We start from the raw sequence: 22817 nt of genomic DNA, 5'->3' as shown, positions 1-22817 counted from the left end.
TTTTGACATAACTGAATATCTTATACATTGTACATGTGTGCTAGAGAGAAGTAAGTTATATGCGTTTCTAACCAGAAGTCTACTCTCGAAGCAAATAGAAAGACAGTCCTACATACCCCTACCCACAGTATCCTTTGATTGTCGTAAGAGACGACTAAAAGGGAGAAGAAAGGATTAACGAAGATGTAGAGAAGAATAACGAATTTTAGCTTAAGAAAAAAAAAATTGTATGCAAAGATATTAAATGTAAAAAGTGTAAAGAGAATGCATGGAGGGAGCAATGAAAAGAGTATGAGAGAGGAAAATGATTGTTTAAAATATAATAGGAAGGAAAGTTTTCTGTTGGACAAAATAAAAGCACTATACTCTTCTAAACGCCATCTACTGGCATTAGAGAGTCCAGTAGAAAATATTAAACTCGAGCAATGGTCCCACAGGTGTGGTGAATATCCTTCACATTTCTAATCAGTTAAAATTCATTTAATATATAAGTTCGATGGTATTGTTAAGTCGAACTTGGACGCATTTGAATCGAATAAAAGTACAGTCCATTTAGAACCAAGTTAGCATCGCGTCATTGATTCGTCGCCAATAAAACGGTCGACGCTGTGACGTAACAATATAAATATTGTTCATTGATTTTAAGCATATTGTTGAATTTTCAATATGATACACCTTGATATGTATAGTTATATCGACGGATATATAGGATATTGTATTATAGATATTCATACTATATAGAAATGAATATATTTTGCTAATTTTATTATATAAATTAATAATTTACGCAGAATATAACAAATTTTATCATATACCATTAACTCTATCCACCTCCGATCCCATTTCTGGGCCATTTCTACGAATTAGAATAAGATAGCAGTAGAATTGTAAAATCAGATATTCAGAATTTGAATTTCTTGCGCTTTTTATGAACATCTTTTTTGATATTATATTCTTCTCGTGTAAAATACTGAAAATGGAAATTTCTAAATCGCAGGAACAATTGAAACGAACTCCCAAGAAAATCGACAATACATCAGATTAAAATCAAAACGCGAACACAGTACAAGTCTCTCTTCACTGAATACAAATAGCAGTGCCATTTTAATTGGTTGTTACTTATCTCGTATTTTCAGCCATATTTTGGAAAATTTTCTTCTCTTCGTTTTCGCTTTATTTTCATTTTTCACCAGTTCTTTCACTTATGATCACTTGTATTCAAACATTCTCTATATGCTAATTAACGTATGCTACCTTTTTCTCATTAGATATGGGTATAAAAAAATAAAGGAGTTCGCTGGTATTCTTTCTGTAATGCACTTTACTATAAAACTTGGAAGAACATTTTGCTACTACGCGAGCTCTACGAAAAGTGAGGATACTCGACAAAAAACTTGAAATCCTCTCGCTTAACCCATTCACATCATACGACTACCTCGCAGCTGTTCTTACATCATACAAATCGTGTGATGAGCTCAGCTCGCAAGCCAGCTGATGTATGTAAATGCATGTAGTTTCTTTCTTAACTCGCAAATGACTCTTTGCATAAAATCAAAATAATTTTTTAAATAAATAATTTTTTCTTCGCCTGTTACATAGTTTTCTTCGCAGAAATATAACATTCTTTCATACTGCAAGAAACCAATAGAGCAGCCGCAAGCGAAACGTGACTGCCACGTAACACAATCTTATTAAAACATCTCTGGTGGAAAGTTCATGCTTTCAATATTATACATGCAAAATTAGATAAAAATACTTATTGATTGTTTTTATATGATTTTTTAAAATATTACTATGCTGCTATATTCGTTGTTAAGAAATTTAAATTAAACTCCACAGGAAATTAACGACGATGTCATTGGGTTATGAAATATGACGACGCAAAGTCTGCACGTGTTTTTCTTGCAGGTCCCTAGGTATAAGCAGTCGGATGCTCGCTCGAACCGATAGGTCCCTTTAATCGTTTACCACCAGGATTCTATTTCTTAATACAAGATACATTTTTGTTTCTACCAGTGGCGTCTCCCGTGTAGGCACTGTGGAACTGCAGCACCCCCTATTTTCACTTGACATTGTCGATACATTTAATACAATGAGTGTCTTTTCATTTACTTCTTTCCTTATACTTGTACGATATACAACGCTTCAGCTTAATGTCAGTAATCATCCTCCAGTTTATAAAAAAAGATACAGGAATCTTTGTATAGAACTGTACGCCGAACAGTTCCGGTGGCGTGGTGTTTGACTGTTGTGCGCATGCGCACTTGGGAGGCTGCACGCGAGGTTACAATGGGGAGAGAGCACTGTCGCTCCCGCAGTTCCGATCCTGACGTGCTCCTGGAAGGTGGTTTTTCTTTTTTTTATTCTATTTTCTTATAATTTACGATTTTATTATTTATTTTATTCATTTTTATTCTTATACTGCTACTATACTATAATTAGATTATTATCCTGCTTCCAACTATTCTATTTGATTCATATTGCTTTACGGTCCTCTTATTTTACAGAAAACTTTGACCATGGCGTTACATTCCCAAGAAATAACTTCTGTGACCGTAAGTGAACTTCAGCAGCTCAAGTTTACGCAGTTGTCTCTCCATGAGAAACTTACGCTTAAGAGACGGGGTCGTTCAACACCTGACATGCTAATATCTCAAACAGGCATAAGCAACAACAAAAAATATATTCGTAGCTTTAATCCTGAATGGTACCAACGGAAAAGTTGGCTTTGCGGCTGTGAAATAAAAAATGCACTGTTCTGCTTCCCGTGTTTGCTGTTTGGGGGTGATGTAACATGGACAAGGGACGGTTTTAGGAATATAAACAAAATGAAAGAAAAAACTGAAAAGCACGAGAAGTCGAAGAAGCACATTGATAACGTAGTTTCAATGTCACTTTTAGGAGCCGTAAGCATCAAGGAGAAAGTTAGCGAGGCATACAAACTTTCCATCAGTGAGCATAACATAAAAGTTAAAAAGAATCGTGAAATTTTATCTAAAATAATAGACTGCATTTTCTTTTGCGGAAACTTTGAAACTTCTTTGCATGGGTACGATGAAAATGACGATTCGGTACATCCAGGGATATTTAGAGGATTATTAAATTTTGCATCTAAATTAGATTCGGATTTGATGAACCACTTAGAAACAAATACAGTCTTCAAAGGTGTTTCTAAAACTGTTCAGAATGAGATACTAGACTGCCTGCTGCAAATATACCATGAGGAGATAAGGGCAGAAATTAGAAAAACTTCCTTTGTTGCTGTCATGGCTGATGACATAACAGATGTTTCGGAACACGCTCAAATGGTCCTTGTTCTCCGTTATGTATTAAATGGAGAGATATTTGAACGTTTTTGGGGATTGTTCATTCCAGAAAATCAAACTACAGATGGCATAGCAAAATGTATTTTAGAACAATTGGACATAATCCTTCAAGGAAGTGGACAAAAACTGATAGCTCAGACACTTGATGGTGCAAATGTAACGAAGGGCAAAAAAGTTGCAATTCAAGCAAAAGTAAAAGCAGTTTATAGTAATGCACAATTCATCCACTGCTATGCGCAGCAGCTTAATTTTATAATGAGAAATGCGGCAAGTATTTCACAAAACTCAAGAATATTTTTCTCGAACATTCTGGCTATTTCAACATTCTTCTCAAAATCACCGCAACGCGTGACCACTCTCAAAAAGTATATGGACGTCAGTGTTTCGCATCCATCCTCTACAAAGTGGGATTTCAACATAAACAGAGTTCATGAAAATTTGCAATCGTTAAAAGACTGCCTTACCGAAATTCAATCAACGTCAAATGCAGATGATACCATTGCAGAAGCCACAGGAATTTTAAATTACCTGAACGATGATAATTTCAAGTTTTGGTTAGAGCTTTTTCATCAGATTATGCCTCATGTTGAAATAATTTACAATCAAATGCAATCTCGAGACATTACTGTGTCTAAAGTTCAAGAATATATAACAGATTTCAAAACTGCTATTATAGAATTAAGAGAGTCTAAATATTGTGAAAATCCTTCAACGACACTCGCAGCAGAAGCTAATGAAGTGTGCGACTGTATATGTGTCGATATAGTGGACAGATATTCTTTCGTTAAACACTTAATAGCTGCTAAATTGTTCAACAAGAAATACTTCTCTAGTTTTAAGAATGAACATCCTACGGAAGAAATAGTACTGACCACAGAAGCATATCCGATGATTGACAAAGAAAAGCTTGAAACCGAACTAAAGGTATTTTATCGTAGGTCTGATATTCATGGGTACTCGAAATTAATTGACTTGCTCAAATATATCACGGAAAATAATCTAGATGGTGTTCTTAGTGAAATTACAAAACTGATAAGAATTCTCTTGACGGTTCCCATGACTACACCAGAGACGGAACGCTGCTTTCCGACATTCAAAAGAATAAAAACTTTTCTAAAAAGCAGTATGCATTCAGAAAGATTAAACGCGCTTGCAGTGCTATCGGTGGAGAAAAATTTCCTCAGCTGTCATCCAGAGATCAAGGTGAAAATTATTGATCTTTTCGCACAAATTAAAACAAGAAGAAAGGATTTCATTTTCGAATGAATAGCTTGAATTGTAATAATTTAGATTAAAATATGTAAAAAATGTTTGATTTTGTTGTTTTAGGATTTTATCAAGTTTCTGAATAAATTTTCTTTTTGTACATGTTCGTTTCTTTTTACTCATTCGTAAAACAAAGGCTGCAAATTTTCTGGAGCAGCACCCCCGCTAATTTTAACCATGAATTATCACTGGTTTCTACGTCGATACATTGAAATATATTCAGATATTCAAATATATTCATATATAATCAACCATTAAATACGATTTTGTGATCGAAAAATATTTGTAAGGATTCGATATAGAGTAAGATGGTTTCAATTGAAACAAAAGTATCTATAATTAGCAGCACTACATTACTAATACACAATAACAAAAAATATTACAAATTTATTTTACTGGTTAGTATTTTAATCCCTTTGGTCAATATTTCAATATGAAGAGCCAGTGTACTTTGAAAATAATATCAATTAATCGAAAACATTATTTTTCGATTTGGAATTAATACTCTCTTTCTCTGCTTTATATTGTCCGTTTATTAATTTAACCTAACCTAACCTAACCTAACCTAACCTAAACTTACCGCTTAGTATTTTTATACTGACTATCTTGGTAATAAAATATTGACCGAAAGATGATTTAAATACTGACCATTTAATGTGTCGCCATTACAAATGAACTGTGTATGACAAATAACGACACATGTAGTTTAGCTTCTTTTGTGCTTTTAGATAACTTTTCTACAATTGTTATCGCACAATTGCTTTCCTTACGCGCTATCTCATCGAGTTCGTAGCGAAGAAATGTACGAAGTATACAGTACATCGTGCACGCTTTTCAGATCGTGCTGAATGAGTAGTACATGTGAGATATTGCCTTATCTCTGAAGTCTTATTAACGGTGATATCAGTTTTCAAGCCTCTTGGCACATGTATCAAATTACGATATTATACATCGAATTAAAATATCAAGGCCCGCGCTAAATACAATTACGGTTTGTTATTTATAGGAATGACGTGAATATTTCAGAAGTATAGGCAAATTATAAATATTTGTAAAGCAATGATGTAATATTTTCGATTAAAAGAATTCCAAGAGTTTAAAAAATGCAAAATTTAAAACAATTTCCTATCGAAGAAAGGAAAACCATGTATTTTTTCAGGAATACGAGTTTCTAATTGAATCAACTTTATACGCACTTAAACAGGGATACCAATCGTTCAAAATGTAGTAAGTTCGCCAGAGATTAATCAATAGGAGGGATCGGCCATTATTAAAACAATAACAATAATGATAATGAAGATCTGTCGCAAAGTATATAATTTATGTACATCCTGGAATTATTTAAACACTATTTTAATTTTACCAAAATAACAAATAGTAGTGAAACTATTTCAGACTTATCTTATCTGTAAGTCTGTCTTCTTAGTGCAAAATGTTTAGGAATCTGTTGAGAGAAGTAGAATAAAGTACAGTATATTCATGAGCATTGAAATTATTAAAATTTTACGAGTCATTTTCAACAATTCTTGCATAAGTATGCGTAAACAAATGCAATTTTGTAAGCAAAAACCAGATATTTTGGTTTTATTCTTTATTTCTACTTATCCAACATAGTAAGTTAAATTATAATTCAAGCATAACGTAGTGATTTTTATTATATTTCCATCTTACTTTTTTTTTAATCACTGCTTCAGTAGTTTTGATTGCTCTGCATGTCTACGGAAGCTTTCCTTCTTTCTCTCTCTCTCTCTCTCTCTCTCTCTCTCGCTCTCGCTTACTCCCTCTTTTTCTCACAATATATGAATGAAGTAATTAAAAAAAAACGTTATCAAACCAGTACATTCATACAACCATTCATATAATTGACCATTAATTGTACACCAATTTACCAAACATTTCCATTTTATTATCGCCACATTTAATAGCTTCTCTATGAAAGTAAAACACTCGAATAACACTATGTTGGCTATAATAAATAAATAGCTGACCAAAAGTATGATATTCGTCCTCGTATCGTTAGGAAGCAACAAAAATGTTTCGATCAAAGTCGTGAATCATATTTATTTGCGCGTGATACGGAATTTCCAGGCACGTATTGTATCCGATTAAATACAAAGATTTACATTGAGCTTTATACCTAAAGATCTGTGTCAAATATGTCATGCGGGTGTTTTATATTACGGTCGAATTGTAAAAGAAGTTATACCAAGAAAAGTCAGTATCCAAGTAAATTGTTCAGTCCAAGCTTTTCTAACAAATATCTGTTGAATTATTTCAACGTGTCAACGTAGAAACAAAAATGAATCTTGTGGTGAGTAATTATGAAGTTTGTAAATGCATTAGAATAGAAGAAATTCTATTTATTTATTTATAGTTATTTATTTATAGTTCTATTATATTATTTTTTCTATTTAATTCTACTAAGTTAAATTTAATCATTGATAACTGTGTCGCCAAGGTCGCTCGTGCACACCAAGAGAAAAATGAAAAAAAAACGGGAAAAAGAAAACGGGACAAAGTTGGGAACAGTTGGACACGTTAATTAGTATAAAAAAAATTAACTGAAAAATAAATTTTATATACCTTGACGACAACCAATGATAACTTCGATTAACTATGGCCTTCAAATAAAGTTAACTGAGATTACTCGAAGATTCTTTTATCATACAAAATCGAAGTAATTTTATTCATTAGTTAACCAATTAAAATTTGTGTCCATGATCGAGCTATCAATCACAAGACGTGTCAACTTTATTGAGACTGCAATGAAAGTGCAAGGAAGCAATAAAAAAATCCAAACACTAAGATTCCAAACAACAAAGAGATTTCAAGAATTCTCTCTCTCATATGTGCTTGATAAATTCATACTTTTGTAGATTTGACCACAAGTTTATTCTTTGTTACTTGCTATTGCAATAAAATAAGCACTTGCTACCTTAATCCCCCTTGTCCACGATTGTACTCCGATAACAGTCAGGAGAATTGTTTCGAAATCGAACACCAGTCTTTAATTTCTGTTACGATAATTAAACTGTTTCAACGTAACGATCTTTTCAAACCAGAAGTGAATCGTACATGATTTCCTAGTGGCATAATTTTTTTTGTGACGCTACGTAAACGATTTATTCTAAATACAATAGTAAAATGTACATTTTTATATTACAATAATTATGCAAAAAATATACACTTAACTTTAGGAGTTTATTCACAATTTTCCTCGATAGAATACAAAAAAAATGTCCATGTACAAACAGCAGCTAATAATATTGAATTTTCCATTGACCAACAAAATCAATTACGACCAGATTGAATGCTCGATCGAGTAAACTGTATCTTCGCTATCGCAAGCCTTGATGCCAGCGATCGATGATAAACGAAATTGCTTTGGATTCAGTACTTCGCGTTAAATGTTGTATGTTGTTAAGAGGTGCGTTGGGTTTGATACAGCTGTGATATTCCGATACCGATTGGAAGAGTGAAAACTGGTCGATCGAATGCGATCGTAAGAAAATGAAGTGTCTAATGCGTCTTTACGTTCTTGTATGTGCAATTGCCACGTTCGAATTGGTCGCACCTTTTGGCGTTTGCCCCGACACTTTAACATGCGACGAGAACAGAACTCGAAGCGATGTCGAGCAGCTGTGCTACAGACTTCCGAGCCAAGTAATTCCGACAAAGTACACGATCAACATAAAGAAAGACAAGCATCTCTTCTCGTACGACGGACGGATGACAGTGCACTTGGACATCCTCGAACCAAGAAACACGATTATACTGCACAACGATGGTTTGCATATTTCAGAGCAATCGGTGATTCTTGAACGAGCGGTTGTTGCGGATGGCAAACGCTACTTCACCAGTGAACCGCTCAGCTGCTATCTTTACGATACTCAGAGGCAATTTTATTACATAAAAAGTGTGAAAACGTTGGAGCCTAATAAGTACAAGCTGACGTTGTCGTTTATCGGTAAAATACGAGACGACGTGTTCGGATTTTACAGGAGCCACTACGTCGAAAACAACGAAACGAAGTACAGTAATTGAATTATTTAAATGGCGAACGCTGCGGCGATTAACACGACCGTTCGAGACGCTTCTGAGAACAATTAGTTTTCTAGATGGATGGCGGTCACTCAATTCTCACCCACCTATGCGCGTCGAGCGTTCCCATGCATGGACGAGCCGCGTTTCAAAGCAATATTTCAATTCAACTTTCAAGTTGACGGACACGTGGTAACGTCTAATACCAGACCTACTTATATTACACCAGGGTACGTAGTAATTCGAGCTTCGTTCACATTCGTTTTTATACAATATCTGCGTTGTAATAAAAATGTATTTATGATGCCATCGTCGATGTTTATAAATGAATACAGGAGACAGAAACAGAATTCTGTGAATTCGAAATTGAAAGCTAACACGCCGCTACAGGTCGCTACCGTTGCGCTGATTGTCGGACGCGACTGTTACTAAGATTCAAGTCTTTACATGTGTGCGAACATAAAATGTAGCACTTCTCGATAATGTTCATAATCATGTCTAGTGGAAAGACTCCTGGTATTGTTGAAGCTTACTGACGATCATTAAATTTATTTTCTTTTTAACTAATATAACGTATTTACTGCCGTGAACAACAATATTTCTGTAGATTTGTTTTATTAAATTGTAACATATGAAATGTCCGATTTTTAGGATCAACTTTAAATGAATATAAGTTCTTTAATGAACAATATTCCTTCACACATTATTTTCCAACAAGTTTTTAATTTTTTAATTTCATTTTTATAAAAGTCTGACATTCTTGTATTAATAAATTCTTTAATAGTGCCCTTAACATTTGCTTAATTCTTGAAGGACTTAAATGATTCTTTGAGGACTTAAATGTTTAAGAATGTGAAAATTTGTTGATAATAGATCCGACGAATAAGAAATTGACTGCATTCTTTCAATTTCGATGCAGTATTTCTCGGCTGTTACGCTTTCTTCCGGTTTCAAACAATTGTAGCGAATCACACCGACTATTGACTCATCCGCGTTTAATCATTGTGCAGTACGTCTTCTTCCATTGTCGCACAGAATCCATTTATCATTGGATGTAATAATGCGATCCAAAGATAGTTTAACAAATCGCATATTTCCTGACAAGGAAACTTTTATCGATTGTTCAATTCGTATGGAACTCACTTATGCAACTTTTGTTTTTTTACTAATCGAATTCAAGTGAGATTTTCATGACACATCGAACTCTCGAGTCAACTCTCTTACTGTTTTTCATGAATTTTCTTCAACTGAGGACTTGAACTGCTCGTTAGTAATGCTCACTCTAGCTATCCACGAGGTTCATTTCCAAGACTTTCATCTCTGGTTTCAAATTTTGTATACCATCGATGAATCGTAGGTTCATTGATAGCATCATGGCCAAATACATCGTTAATGCTTTGAGCAGCAGCTGCTTCGTTTATACCACTTTTCCACTCGTACAAGAAAAGTATGCGAAAATCACGTTCATTCATGTTGAAAAACGAATCGTAATTGATTGGATGTGCAAACAAAGCCAGAGAAGGCCGAATTTAACAAATGAAGGTCTGCCTTTACAGTTACGTAAAAGATGTGTCCGAAAATTTTAACGTTTTCGTAAATACGGAACTTAAAGTATCGGTGAACCAAAATCGGACATTTCATACGATACAACTTAACGCGAAATTGTTTTACACGATGCCTATGATAATAACTTTAGATACAAAAAATACAGTAAGTCCTTGAATTACACGATTGATCGATTTCGAAGCTATTCGCGTAAGTCAATGGAAGCACAAAAGTTAGCATCTTTTAATTGTCTTTTAGCCCTTTTCTTTTCTTCATAAATTAAAGCATAGCATGCAATATCATTATTCAGTAGTTCTGCTTTAGTAACTTTCACAGATCGTTCAGAATGAATCTCGAGTTTCGAGATAGCTAATCCATTGTGGATCATATTTAAATATTCACCTATCTTCGCAGTTTCAAATTGTTTGGGTTGTTCAATTAATTCCTCTTCTTCTAAAAAAAATCTTTTCATCCGTCCTTAAGTTCCATCGATGCATTGTTGCTCATCTGCACTGAATGACTGTTAATCAAACTAACGAAATCTCTTTCTCTAGATTTAAATTTAGTTCTTTGGTAATTTCAACAATATTTTGAATAGCTACGTCAACTTCATCAGTTGGTCTACTACTCTTCTCAACCAATCGGGGTTGAACTTATATGTTACTCATGGTAGATATTGCTATTTCACTTCAGGTATCGTTAATATTTTGAATAGAAATTTAGAAATGTTGTACTTTTTCCACAATTGAGCTAACGATTTGTAAACTAAACAACTAAAATTTAATTTTCTTTTTTAAATCCCGTAAGTCACTGATTATATATTATTAAATGAAATATTAATAACACAGTTTAACAAATTTAGCGACAAAATAACACGTTTAGTAATAATATTTTTGTAATACATCTTTTGTACATACTACGCTATAAATATAAAGAGAAATATAAATACAGATTTCGAGATGATGTAGAACAACGTTATCAGTACTAACCTAAGGAATTTGCAATGAGGAAAGATTGCGTTAACGATATCCTAGTCAGTGTCTAAACATAATAAATCGTGTTATCATAACATTGAATAGCGTGGAGATGCAACAACATCAAAGCAACTTACAGGAAATTTTCATGTACTATTTTTCAAAATAGGAGAGAGTATCGATTTAAGGAGACGCCACGAATGCCCACGTACCTCGTAGGCTGGGCTATGCACGAATTTGTCTCCGAGGCATTGAAGAACGTCTCCGGAGATTTCCGAATGTGGACACGTAGATCCATGGATCATCGTGGCTCGTTCGCGTTGAACCAAGGCCGATCGATATACTCGTTCTTGAACGACTGGCTTGGTATCGCCAATCCAATTCGGAAAATGGACCAATTTGCCGTTCCCGACTTCAACTTTCACGCGATGGAAAACTGGGGTATGATTACGTATAGAGAGTCGGTAGTGTTGCACGACGCTGCTCTCACGCCCACGAAATACATGCTCGACGGACTCACCACCATGGCGCACGAGTATGCTCACACCTGGTTCGGGAATCTCGTTACGCCCACGTTTTGGGACGTCGCGTGGCTGAAAGAGGGATTCGCCTCTTACTTCCAACACTTCGCGGTGGCTATGGTGCAACCGTCGTGGCGAATGATGGACAAGTTCGTGGTGGAAACGCTGCAACCGGCGATGCTTCTAGATTCTGCGGATCATGACAGGGCCATGAACGGACGGAGCGACGGAAGTCCTGCCAGTACTATGGCAATGCTCGATTTCGTTTCGTATAAAAAAGGTTTGTTCCAATTCGATTGAATAATCGGGGAGTGTTGTGTCTCACCGTGCAATATTAACGCCTCGAGTTTGGCTTTTTGGGGTTGTAAGTCCCAAAAATGTCGTTGCTCGCCAAATTAATTTTTCACAGCTTGTTCGTTACTTGGTAGTTCTTGAACATGGAAATGTTTAAGCTCGTATATTAACGACTGATTGTATCGTTCATTTGTTTGATCTTGCAAGTCGTCTGTTTCTTGTATAAGAGTTCGTTTCGATTCGCTTATTTTTGCGTGCTTGTTCGCTACTCCCTTCTTTATGCAGTAGGTGTACACTGTTATTGTGGAATGTGAAATTACTTATCAACCCCTTCGAGTATCATCAAAATCGTAGAAGTTACTCTGAGGAATTGATTGTCGTGGAAGCTCCTTGCAAAAGGGTTCGTGTAACTCGTTAATGAAGAGAAAGTTATAGAAACAAGTGATACATATGGTATTTAATAAAATGACGGACTTTTGAGTTGTATTTAAATTTCATTACGTAATATTTTTTAAATGATTTGATACTCGTAATTGATTTGAGCATTTTTTAAACATTAGTCATTACGTCTATGTATATTTTCACAGCATTAAAAGAAACGCGTAGTACAGCAAATCGTGTAAGAATATAAAGAGTTACTTCGCATCAAGCGGATCACAATTTTATTCGATGCCTACGATTCTGTTAAAAGTAAAATACGTATATCGCAATCTCTATTACTGGTTGCGAAATTGTATTAAAAAATAGGATATGGAAGCTAACAATTCTTATCGATTCTTATGAAAGCTATTTGCACAAAATAGAACTTTTATCTCCGTAATTAGTGCAAGTAATGAATATTGTTTACTTTCTTCTTAATCGTAGAGAATAAATCTTTTCAACCAATTCTTTGTATTATCGGTAAAGTATATTTTGCAATATCTGGTGGATTAGTGGCTTTAATTACCTCGATTGTCTTCGTTATTTTCAAGCACATCGAAAAACAATTTTTATATAAATTGCACGTGTTGCAGAGAAGGTTCACGATTATCTCAAAATTTCACTTTAGCTGCTTTTAAATTATCAACTCTATTTTTAAATTTCGTATAAAGTAAAGTATATGTTCGAAGTAAATTTATTATTATTTTCGTATTGATTTTGGTTTCTATTGCTCACAATACTTCCTAATATTTTCGAGAAAAGAAAATTAAGTTTTATCATATCGGGCGAGCAAAATTATGAGATACATTTTTTTACTAAATTTTACATAACTATAGAGTATAACAAATACGTCTGTTTCGAACATTAACTTTATGCAGTTACTGCGGGAATACATCATAAATAAGATTTGTTGCTTAATCTCTCATCTGTCGTAGAATGATCTTGCCTCTATTTTCATGTCTATCTTGACCTCTGTTTTACAGTTCTCTTTTTGAAATCTATTTCTGAAATTCATCGGAGTTCCAAAATGGTTATTAGCGTAGATAAATAAACATCTCGATGCACGGAGATTTGATTTATTTCAAATAGATCCAGCCAATACTGCATTTTCTCGGTCTTTGTAGAGAATTCGATAGAAAGATAATGGGATGGGACAATTTATTATCTTGTTCGCTATTCTCGTTATTGGGTCTATAAATCGAACGTTTGAAGTATCTCTCCGAGTGCACGAGTGCATAACATAAATTGCAACGTCGTAAGTCATAAAACAAACAGATAATCCTTAAATGGGAGCTACCATTCTAGTTGTTATTGGCTCGTGTTCTGTTTTATACAGTTTAACATTTACCTAACAGATTAAACTACCCTTATCACAACTATCTTTTCCGCTTTCTCATAGTTTATTGCAAAAGTGTAACACGGTATGCGATACACCTTCTTAACATTTTGTATCGTGTATCCTATTCATTTCTACAATTGAGCTGGTTTTTTTAAAGCGGTGCAGGTCCATTTTATGTTTAAGGGTTGGTATTTGAATGGTTTGAAAATTATTGGCATACGTTAATACGCTTATTTTATGCTTTTTAAATATTAAATTGATTTAAGTTTATAATGCGATCGTTCCTAAAGTATTAAGTTAAAAGAGATCTATACGTTTGATGACCTCGAATGGATTTAATCACTTTTAAAGTTCACAAAATGTGAACATCATACATTTATCAGATACTAAATATGGGATTTCAATTGAGTCGAACCAATTTTTATTAAATCTGTGAAGAAAACCAAATAAAAAGTCTTTACTTCAATACGAGGAAGTTTTTAAAAATAGTCATGATGTATTGGAGGTATATAAGGTAATAGATTCGTGATATAATTGAATTTTTCGGATGCAATGGGCCTGGCATAATGATATAAAGGTGTAAGTATTATATTTTCAAATTTCCGTTTCAAATTCTTTCTTCAGAGTTAAGAACATTAGAAGTCTTATACTCTACAATAAATGGGGCAAGTAGCGAAATTCCAGTGAACAAACGTAGGATGTGTCTTGTCTGACCCATAAAATCACGTATTTCCTGAGTCTTGTGGAATAAAAAAAGAAAATATTAAAATATTATTAATTTAATATTATAAATATTATAAAAAAGAAAATAGTATTTCTTGAGTCTTGTGCAATAAAAAAAGAAAAAGAAAAGTTCTTCTGGACTATTTGCAACAATACAATAACGTTGTCATAGCGACAAGAAAATATACATTTGGCCCCTTTTTGGAAGTAGAAGCACTTGATTTGCAAAAGGGTGAATTTAATTTGCAAAAAAATTTGGGCGAATTTAAACTGTGGACATTGTACATAACTTTAATTTTTTTTTTATTATTATGCATTTTAAAGTAATGGTCAACCGATGAAATCACCTGTCCAGTTCTGCAGCTCATTGAAATGCTTACTGTCCGCGAACGTGTTAATAAAAAGTCTCGAAGGAAATTGATTGTTTTGTTTCAGGTGCATCTGTAATCCGTATGATCTCGCATGTGATTGGTGAGTCAGCTTTTCAAGAAGGCCTACGAAATTATCTGAGACACATGTAAGCACGTTATTTTCTACTGCACTTGAAAAAAAATCGTTATTTACGCGATCAATTATTCGCTATCGTGTTAATACTAGTAATAGATGATTCTTAGGCGTAAAATCTGTAATTTAGGTCAACGATGTAATAGGAGGTGAGTACGCGACTCAGATTATCATAAACGTCTCTCGCAACGCTGTTGATTTTTCTCATTTATTCTTATTTACTGTATAATTTTCATATATTTTCATTTGTTGCGCTTATTTCAGCTACAGGAAATTTTCAACAATACGTAATCTTCAATAATGCATAAATTTACAATTACGTTTTATTACGGTCAAAGTCCTTTTTAACTTACTCTTTATACTTGAAAGTGAGTATGATCTTCAATAACTTACAAGTGGGTGCTAGAGTACTCAGTCAGTTGTTAAGAAATTGTTGTCCAAGAGAAAATTATCTTATCAGTTTAAAAGTTAGATAAGATTTTTACCTTCTTTCATGCTAAAAATTCTGAGAGTTGCTAATATCATTAATAAATCCTCGAAAACATTGTTGTCAATTATGTAGTTGTGGAATATTCAAAAATATTTAGATTACATCTTCAATTCACAATAAATCGCAATTTACGCAGAAATGTTCAAAGTACAATAACGCCGTGTGTTATTCAAACGCGTCATCGAATGACGTAAGCATTCTAAAATATTTTTAGACTTTTTGTCTACTGAGAAAGAAAGCATAACATATGGATATTTATTTTAATCGTATATTTTTATATTCATTTGTATCGATACAGTACAAAATTTTCACGTTATTTTTTGTAGCACTGCAAATTTTGAATTAATATTTGCAGTCGATCCGAATTAATATTTACAGATAATTAAAATATGAGTCAGTTTGACTCGCTCTGCGTTAAATGAAAATTGCATCTTCAGAGCAACAAGTTCTAATGTATACGGTTGTAAAACAAAATTTGACAAATACAAAAGGCAAGATACGGTTTAGTACATGTAGAAAATTAGAAGAGCTGTCGCGATTTTAGCTCCGCGTTATATTGAAACCGTATCGTAAGAATATCACGTTACAGGAGGGTTGACTGTACGTTTTCTTCTGTAAGAAAATAATAAGATAAATCGTAAGTAGGACTCTGATTTCTATAGACACTTCAAAAATACTAAGAAGTATCATCGATAATTTTTTTTAGTTATGAATTTGCATGTCATCCGAATAATTCGCTTTCTTAATGATAACGAAGTTACATAACAGCGATCTTAATTGATTTCGAAAGAAAGAGGGTGATTAAGTCCACATTTTAATATAACTTTTTCTAGATCGAAACACAAATATACAAGTTAATTTTGTTCCTTTTAAATAGAATCATAGAATTCATTTGCATAGGTGATATTTTATACATAGTGATAAACGTTAACAATTTCTAATAATGTTAATCTTGCTGTTTAATCTTACTGCAACACAAATAAATTCTAAATTAATTTCAACTCGAAAGTAATTGTTCTGTTCTTATATCGAAATTCTAGTAGAAATAAGTTCATCGCGTCTATTAAGATCAATGTTTTCTTCATCTTTATTGAACAAATAAAAAATAATTTTAACTAACAAGTTAAACAAATAATATAAACTTTATCCGACTAATGAATAAATAATTAAATATCTGAACATAATATTTCAGTGTAGTATTGTAGTATTTTAATGTGAAGTATGCTTTGCCACTGTAGATTACTACAGATTACTTTTCTATCGAAACAACAAGATTAATTTAATACTAAAAAAACTGCTAAGGAAATCATACTAAAACGGTGTATCCAAATAAAGAGCAGATAGGCTCAACGTATCAGCAAATTAAAATGATACGAGTGCGTGGATTACTAAGACAAAAGAATGTTAAACTCATTGCCAAAATGATTGATAGCAATCATTACAGGAGTTGCATATTATTGAGTCCCTGAGTATTATTAATAAATTTGTGAATGACTGCCTTATCGTTTTGTCTGAATATTGATTTCAATTATTTCTATTAAATTCTATTTCATTTGTACGTGGTTAACGCAAAAATAGTCCGATAGAATGTGTATAAAATGAATCTCTAGATTGGCTTTGGTCAAGAAATATTTCTGTTCCCTTGATATTTATTAAATAAATAGAAATTTAGACATTCATTAATTCTTTCATTACATTTTCCTCTGGATTACAGTTGCACTTGATGAAGTTTCACAATTGATTTTACGTATAAAACTCAGCTGAACAAAAAAAAATGTATTATTTGATACATCATTTTTGAGAAAATTCTGTTTGAAAATTTATAAATCGACAGACATTAATTCGAAGAGCAAGAATTTTCATCCGTTAAAAAGGATGTAACCTTTAATTATCAAATATGGTGTCAGTTCCTATCATGACATTAATACAACTCGTTAATACACGCCTGGGATTGAAAATACTCGATTCACGCAAATTTGTTCATTTTTACATGCAAAATCACCATCTGCATGATAACGGAACTTATAAATAATACATACGAATCCAAGGGATTTTTATAACTCTTTTTTTTTAGAAACATGAAGCTCTTTAAACAAAACAATTGATTCTGTATTCTTTACTTCCTTTTGATCATATTATTTTTCATATATCTCGAAATATAACAAATATTTATAGGAAATCTATAGTACGTTTGTAATAGCAACGTTAGGTAATTTGATTCGTTACGTGTTTTTCGCATTGTCCGCAAAAGGGCGTATCGAGCAGCTACACCAACCGATCTCTACGAGCACCTACAAAACTCCACCGAAAAGCTGGGGCAATCGCAGAGCAACGTGTCGATAAAAAACGTTATGGAATCCTGGGCAAATCAGCCGGGATACCCACTGTTAACGGTGACTAGAAATTACGAAACACAGGAAATCGCGCTGTCTCAAGAGCGGTTCTGCTGGAACAAGGATCGACGGTTTTTCGAATGGTGGATCCCAGTGAATTTCGTCGCAGAGAAGCAGGCAAATTTTTCTAAAACAGCGCCAAACTACTGGCTTCAGCCAGGGAACGATAGTTTGAGTATCAAAGGCGTCGCGTCTGACGAATGGGTTCTATTTAATGTTCAACATACTGGTTACTATCGAGTGAATTACGACGAGAAAAATTGGCAGATGGTCACACGTTATTTGAACTCGAAACATTTCCATAAAGTACACAGAGCGAATAGAGCCGCGCTTATAGACGACGCCTTCAATTTAGCCAGAGGGGGCTACGTGGATTATTCCATCCCGTTTAATCTTTCCAAGTATCTGATTCAGGAGCGTGAATACGAACCGTGGGTTGCTGCTGTAAATAATTTTAGATTTTTAAACAAAATGTTGAGCAGCGTGCCGAATGTGCAACAAGCTTTCCAGGTAAGTAACGTAGAACAATATAAAGAGAATCGATTGCTTGTGTGATTGTTGAAACCAAATCTATAATATAAGCTTGAAGTTCTCAACCTTGTGTCATTGGATGCAGATGCGTCCTTGAAGCTATTTACATACAAAGTGTTGAAGTAATGAAATAATGATTTATTGTCTACTCTACTAGTTGTATTAGTAGTATAATATTAGTTGCTACAGCGTGCTGCTGTTGTAATTCGATTGTGCCACTATTTTATGCAATTTTGAATGAAACCACGCTACAAAATGTCAAAATTCCATTACCTAAACTTTTCTTTGTTACATACGTGTGGGATAAAATGGAACAGGAGAATCAACAAAAAAATATGAACAATATATTTTTATCAATATAGATGTACATTATTTCGAGACTAGACGCTCAGTGCCTCGCTCATTCACCTTTTTACCTAGCTCGCTTCTTGTTGCTTCTTGGAAATCGAATACTATATCTGATATTACACGCATTTCACTCCCCACATACATTTTGAAATTAGCATTCAACCGTAGCAATAATAGCAGCGAATAAGCCGATACTTCAGTTAGAGTTTCCAATTTATATAGATAACATTTAACATAACGAGTCTTTATTTTCTTTAATGCTTTTTCTATACTTGAACAATATATAACCTTCAAACTTAATTTCAGTAGCCATCGCCCAGTTTATGAAAAACATACATAAATCTTTGTAGAACGGTGCAGTACCTCCATTAATGTTAGCCACGAGCCACCACTGTTCATGACAATAGTCTGTAGGTCCATTAGTTGAATATCTAAGTTTCACTTTCTACTGTTAAAAATCGAGACGTTTCTTCTACAATTTATTACTCGTCACGGTTTAAGATACGCAAGATTTCCAGGCTGAAACTGGTACTTGAAAGGGACCTCTGGTTTGCTAACTCCATCGTTTTAACCCTTTTACTCCGGCGAGCTCTCGCAGCAAACCATCAATACGAACGGTATGATATTCATTTGTCGGTTGCTGCGACTTAGTTACTCTTCGACTATTAATCAAAATGCAGATTTGGTACTATTCTCGAGTTGTCCCTGTGCTGCAATGCTGCACTCTCGAGTTAGAAAAACATCCAGAAAGCACAACTCAAGATTCCGATTTTTAGTTGAACTTTCGAAAAACTCTCACACCCAAATTTCTTGACCTTGACACATGTTATCAAGTACACCCTCTTAAGTAACATTCAATAGGTTCAAACCACAGATTATTGTTTATTCAAAAGTTATTAAAAAAGAAAGATCGATGTATTATGCCCAAAATTTTCCCAGGAATCTGAACATTTCTATGGACATAATGTTTGTTTCGTAAAAACAGAGGATGGGTACAGTCATCTCCAAAGTACCCTAACCTAATCTCGAGACTCCTCTAAAATCATTACCCTTTTATGAATTCTAAGAATTTTTGTAGAAATAAGTATTTCATTTTTGGAATGTAAATTATTTTTACACTGTTTTTGTATAAATTATTATCTTTATTCTATATTCATACATTTCTTTTTTGGGTAGTAAATATTGTTCTTAAAAATCGATTTTAAAAGTCTGGGTTCGGAGTGTTAATGCACAATTCGCTACACAATCTCTTTACTAACTGCCCTCAAATTCTTGTGCCCTTTGAAGATGCTTGGTTGTCTTTCTCTCGGTGGTCTTCAGAACCCGGAACTGTGTTTTTGGAGAGCGAATGGCGCCAAAATACGAAGGAACAACGTCACCCTGCTCCTTGACCGCTGGTCGAGACTTCGTAACGCGAGAAGGGACGTTCGCTTATATTTCTATCAAAGCAAACTTATAATTTCAAGAATATTTTTATGTTTCTGTTTATCGCAATTTATTTTATTGATCGCGGAAGTTGCACCTTCTCCAAGTCTACATTCATTTTCATTCCACACAGTAAGTTTGTTTGGTGAGCGTGGTTGTTTGCTTTTTGTTCTATGTATTCTGTGCAATTATTTAAATGTTACATGCAAAATGAAGGCAACTAAATTATTATATAATACTACTGTACTTCGTATTTTATATTTTATCGAAAAATTTACGCTTTTCATGTGTACTTATCTCTTAGCCACTGAGAGACATTAAGACTTTATTTCGAATAATTACTTGAATTGAAAAAAAACAGAAGCGGTTTCGTTATTTTCTTACTTATCTCCTAATGATTCAATAATAATTGAACTGAAGAGGAAATGAATTTACATAGGAAAGAGCGAAGTTAATGAGACTTGTTGACATTTGTGAAAATCATGTTTCTTGTTAATAACAGGATTACGCGGTTCGTTTGTTGCGAAATATGTACGAGCACCTGAATTTCACCGAATCCGAGCACGAAGATTTTACAACTAAGTTACACAGAGAGCTGATATTATCGACTTCCTGTTTGTTGCGCAATGCTGATTGCTTAAGCATTTCCGAGGCACTATTCCTGAATTGGATCAAGAATCCTCAGAATGCGTACGTATCATTAATTTATAATGTTACGTTCTAATGAAGTTACAATACAATCTTCATGTGTAATTAGATAAATTAAAATTCGCGTTCGTCAAGACGATCGCATATTCTATAAATACTACGATAATACTATCTCTTTCTTCAAGATAATATTTTCGTAACACGACAGAAAATGACTCTCTAATCATTTCAATAAATACATTTATTCAATAATCATTCACTTTGTCGCATAATTAGTGCTAGTTTAATACATATAACCAACGACCTTATAGAATACCACCAAATGTTAAAAGTTTCGTTTATTGCGAAGCAATACGGAACGGACGCGAGGAATATTGGACCATGGTGAGAAAGAGATGGCTAAATACCGATCTTCAGACCGAACAAGAATTGTTATTGCAAGCTCTTGGCTGTACACGAAAATCTGCCTTTATTAAACAGTAAGCTTCTCTTAAGGATGTTGATTAATATTAGTACGAATAATTATTTGCAGGTTTCTTTATATTTTACTAACAGATTTACTAATTTTATTAATAACGCATTCTTTAGCATTAATTACGGTCACTCTAATATTGTATTTGTGTATTTTTATATACTCTTAATTTATCTTGTAATCGATTTTACAGGCATCTCCAATTGTCGATAACGAACGAGAAAAATGTCCGTAAACAACAGAGAATGACGATAGTGAATGCCGTTCTAACCGGAAAAACAGAGAACGTGAATCACGTTTTGAAATTCGTTGAAACAAGTTTGCATGAGATTATTAAATTGTACGTATAACCCAGGATCGTTTCTATAGCAAATAGCATTAATTTTGGAGGACAATGCCATGGAGCTATCTAAAACCATCTAAATAACTCACTTTCTCGACAGCGACAGTCGCATTCCATTTTTTGTTAATATGGCAATATCACTCAGAATCGATATAGCTATTTGTACCTCTACCAAAGTGTGCAATACTGTACCTTTGAACCTATTTGCATCATCCGCCACGAATACACTTCTAATAAACGAGAATTTTCTTTTGCAGAAGAGGATACGATTTTCTGGGCAAAATGATTACTTCTATCGGGAATGCGATGACCACGGAAGAACAAATGGAAATGGTAATTATTCTTAGTACGAACTCATCGCGACTCTTGCCACATACAAATAGTTTTCTGCTTGTAGCGAATTTAATATTCGAATTTTTTAAATTCATGATTGAAAAAATATGTATCAAAACCGTGGTTTAATGACACTAAAATAATTTATTTTAACGACCAAGATGTAACGAACAAAAGTTAACCGAGATATAATTGCGAATGTATGTCGCATCTGGTTGGAAATTGATAGAAAACTGTTCTTTTTCCTCCCCTCATTCTTAACGTTACTCCCTAGATTCAGTGACAAGGAGTAGAAAATGTCTAAAAATATTTGTCTTAATCCTCGAAGACGAAGAGAAAGTTTAGAGTCAGATCATATGTTTTCAACTTCCTTTTTATCGTGGGGAAATCCTTATGGATATCTTGAGCTTTAAAAGCTTAAGGTTGTGTTGGACTGTTGGCGAACATTTCTGGTTCCCCCGCCGTGTTTCTCGTCTCCCGTCTCTTCGCTTCTAGGGTTAAGTATTTCGCGTGTTGTGACGTAACTACAAATGGCAATTATTGCATAAAATACTATTTTCTGTTCGAGAATGAAGATGTATTATTCATCAAGAGAACACGAAACCGTGTTGATGAAAACCACGAAATGCGACAGTTTTGTTGAGATATTTGTACAACGACAGCTTTCATAGATGAATCAGTTTCGAAAATTAATGAATAATTTATCCCCGTTGCAGTTACAATCGTTCGTCGAAAGGAATTCAGAACAACTTGGATCGGTGTTGAGTACTGCAAAGAAAGCGCTGTCCGTAGCTACGGAGAACGTAGAATGGGTTAAAAGATACGCGCCCAACATAGCTAACTGTTTCCAGTGATAATTCATATTCGACGGTTAATGCTGT

The 22817-nt window shown here is 33.9% G+C and overlaps 3 protein-coding genes across 3 annotated transcripts in view; 2 read left to right on the top strand and 1 right to left on the bottom strand.

The window, feature by feature from the left end:
- Positions 1 to 11223, bottom strand: part of Med27 (mediator complex subunit 27) — a 419500-nt gene extending 408277 nt beyond the window's left edge. The window contains exon 1 of the mRNA XM_076908107.1: positions 11213 to 11223. The gene's annotated coding sequence lies outside the window, so the exon portion shown is untranslated. The remainder of the gene's footprint in view (positions 1 to 11212) is intronic.
- Positions 2520 to 4655, top strand: LOC143431162 (zinc finger MYM-type protein 1-like). The gene is made up of 2 exons (XM_076907719.1): positions 2520 to 4529; positions 4617 to 4655. Exons 1-2 carry the CDS (start codon positions 2520 to 2522, stop codon positions 4653 to 4655), a joined length of 2049 nt encoding a protein of 682 aa, XP_076763834.1.
- Positions 8100 to 22790, top strand: LOC143431387 (aminopeptidase N-like). The gene is made up of 10 exons (XM_076908091.1): positions 8100 to 8623; positions 8711 to 8863; positions 11322 to 11953; positions 14885 to 14966; positions 17695 to 18346; positions 20643 to 20830; positions 21100 to 21267; positions 21454 to 21600; positions 21861 to 21936; positions 22653 to 22790. Exons 1-10 carry the CDS (start codon positions 8103 to 8105, stop codon positions 22788 to 22790), a joined length of 2757 nt encoding a protein of 918 aa, XP_076764206.1. The 5' UTR covers positions 8100 to 8102.
- Positions 22791 to 22817: the final 27 nt, after the last annotated feature.

This window comes from Xylocopa sonorina, chromosome 17 (genome assembly GCF_050948175.1).
Source record: "Xylocopa sonorina isolate GNS202 chromosome 17, iyXylSono1_principal, whole genome shotgun sequence".
NCBI classification, from domain to species: domain Eukaryota; kingdom Metazoa; phylum Arthropoda; class Insecta; order Hymenoptera; family Apidae; genus Xylocopa; species Xylocopa sonorina.
The sequence above is the reverse complement of the archived record's forward strand: the minus strand, read 5'-3'. Positions and strand labels throughout refer to the sequence as shown.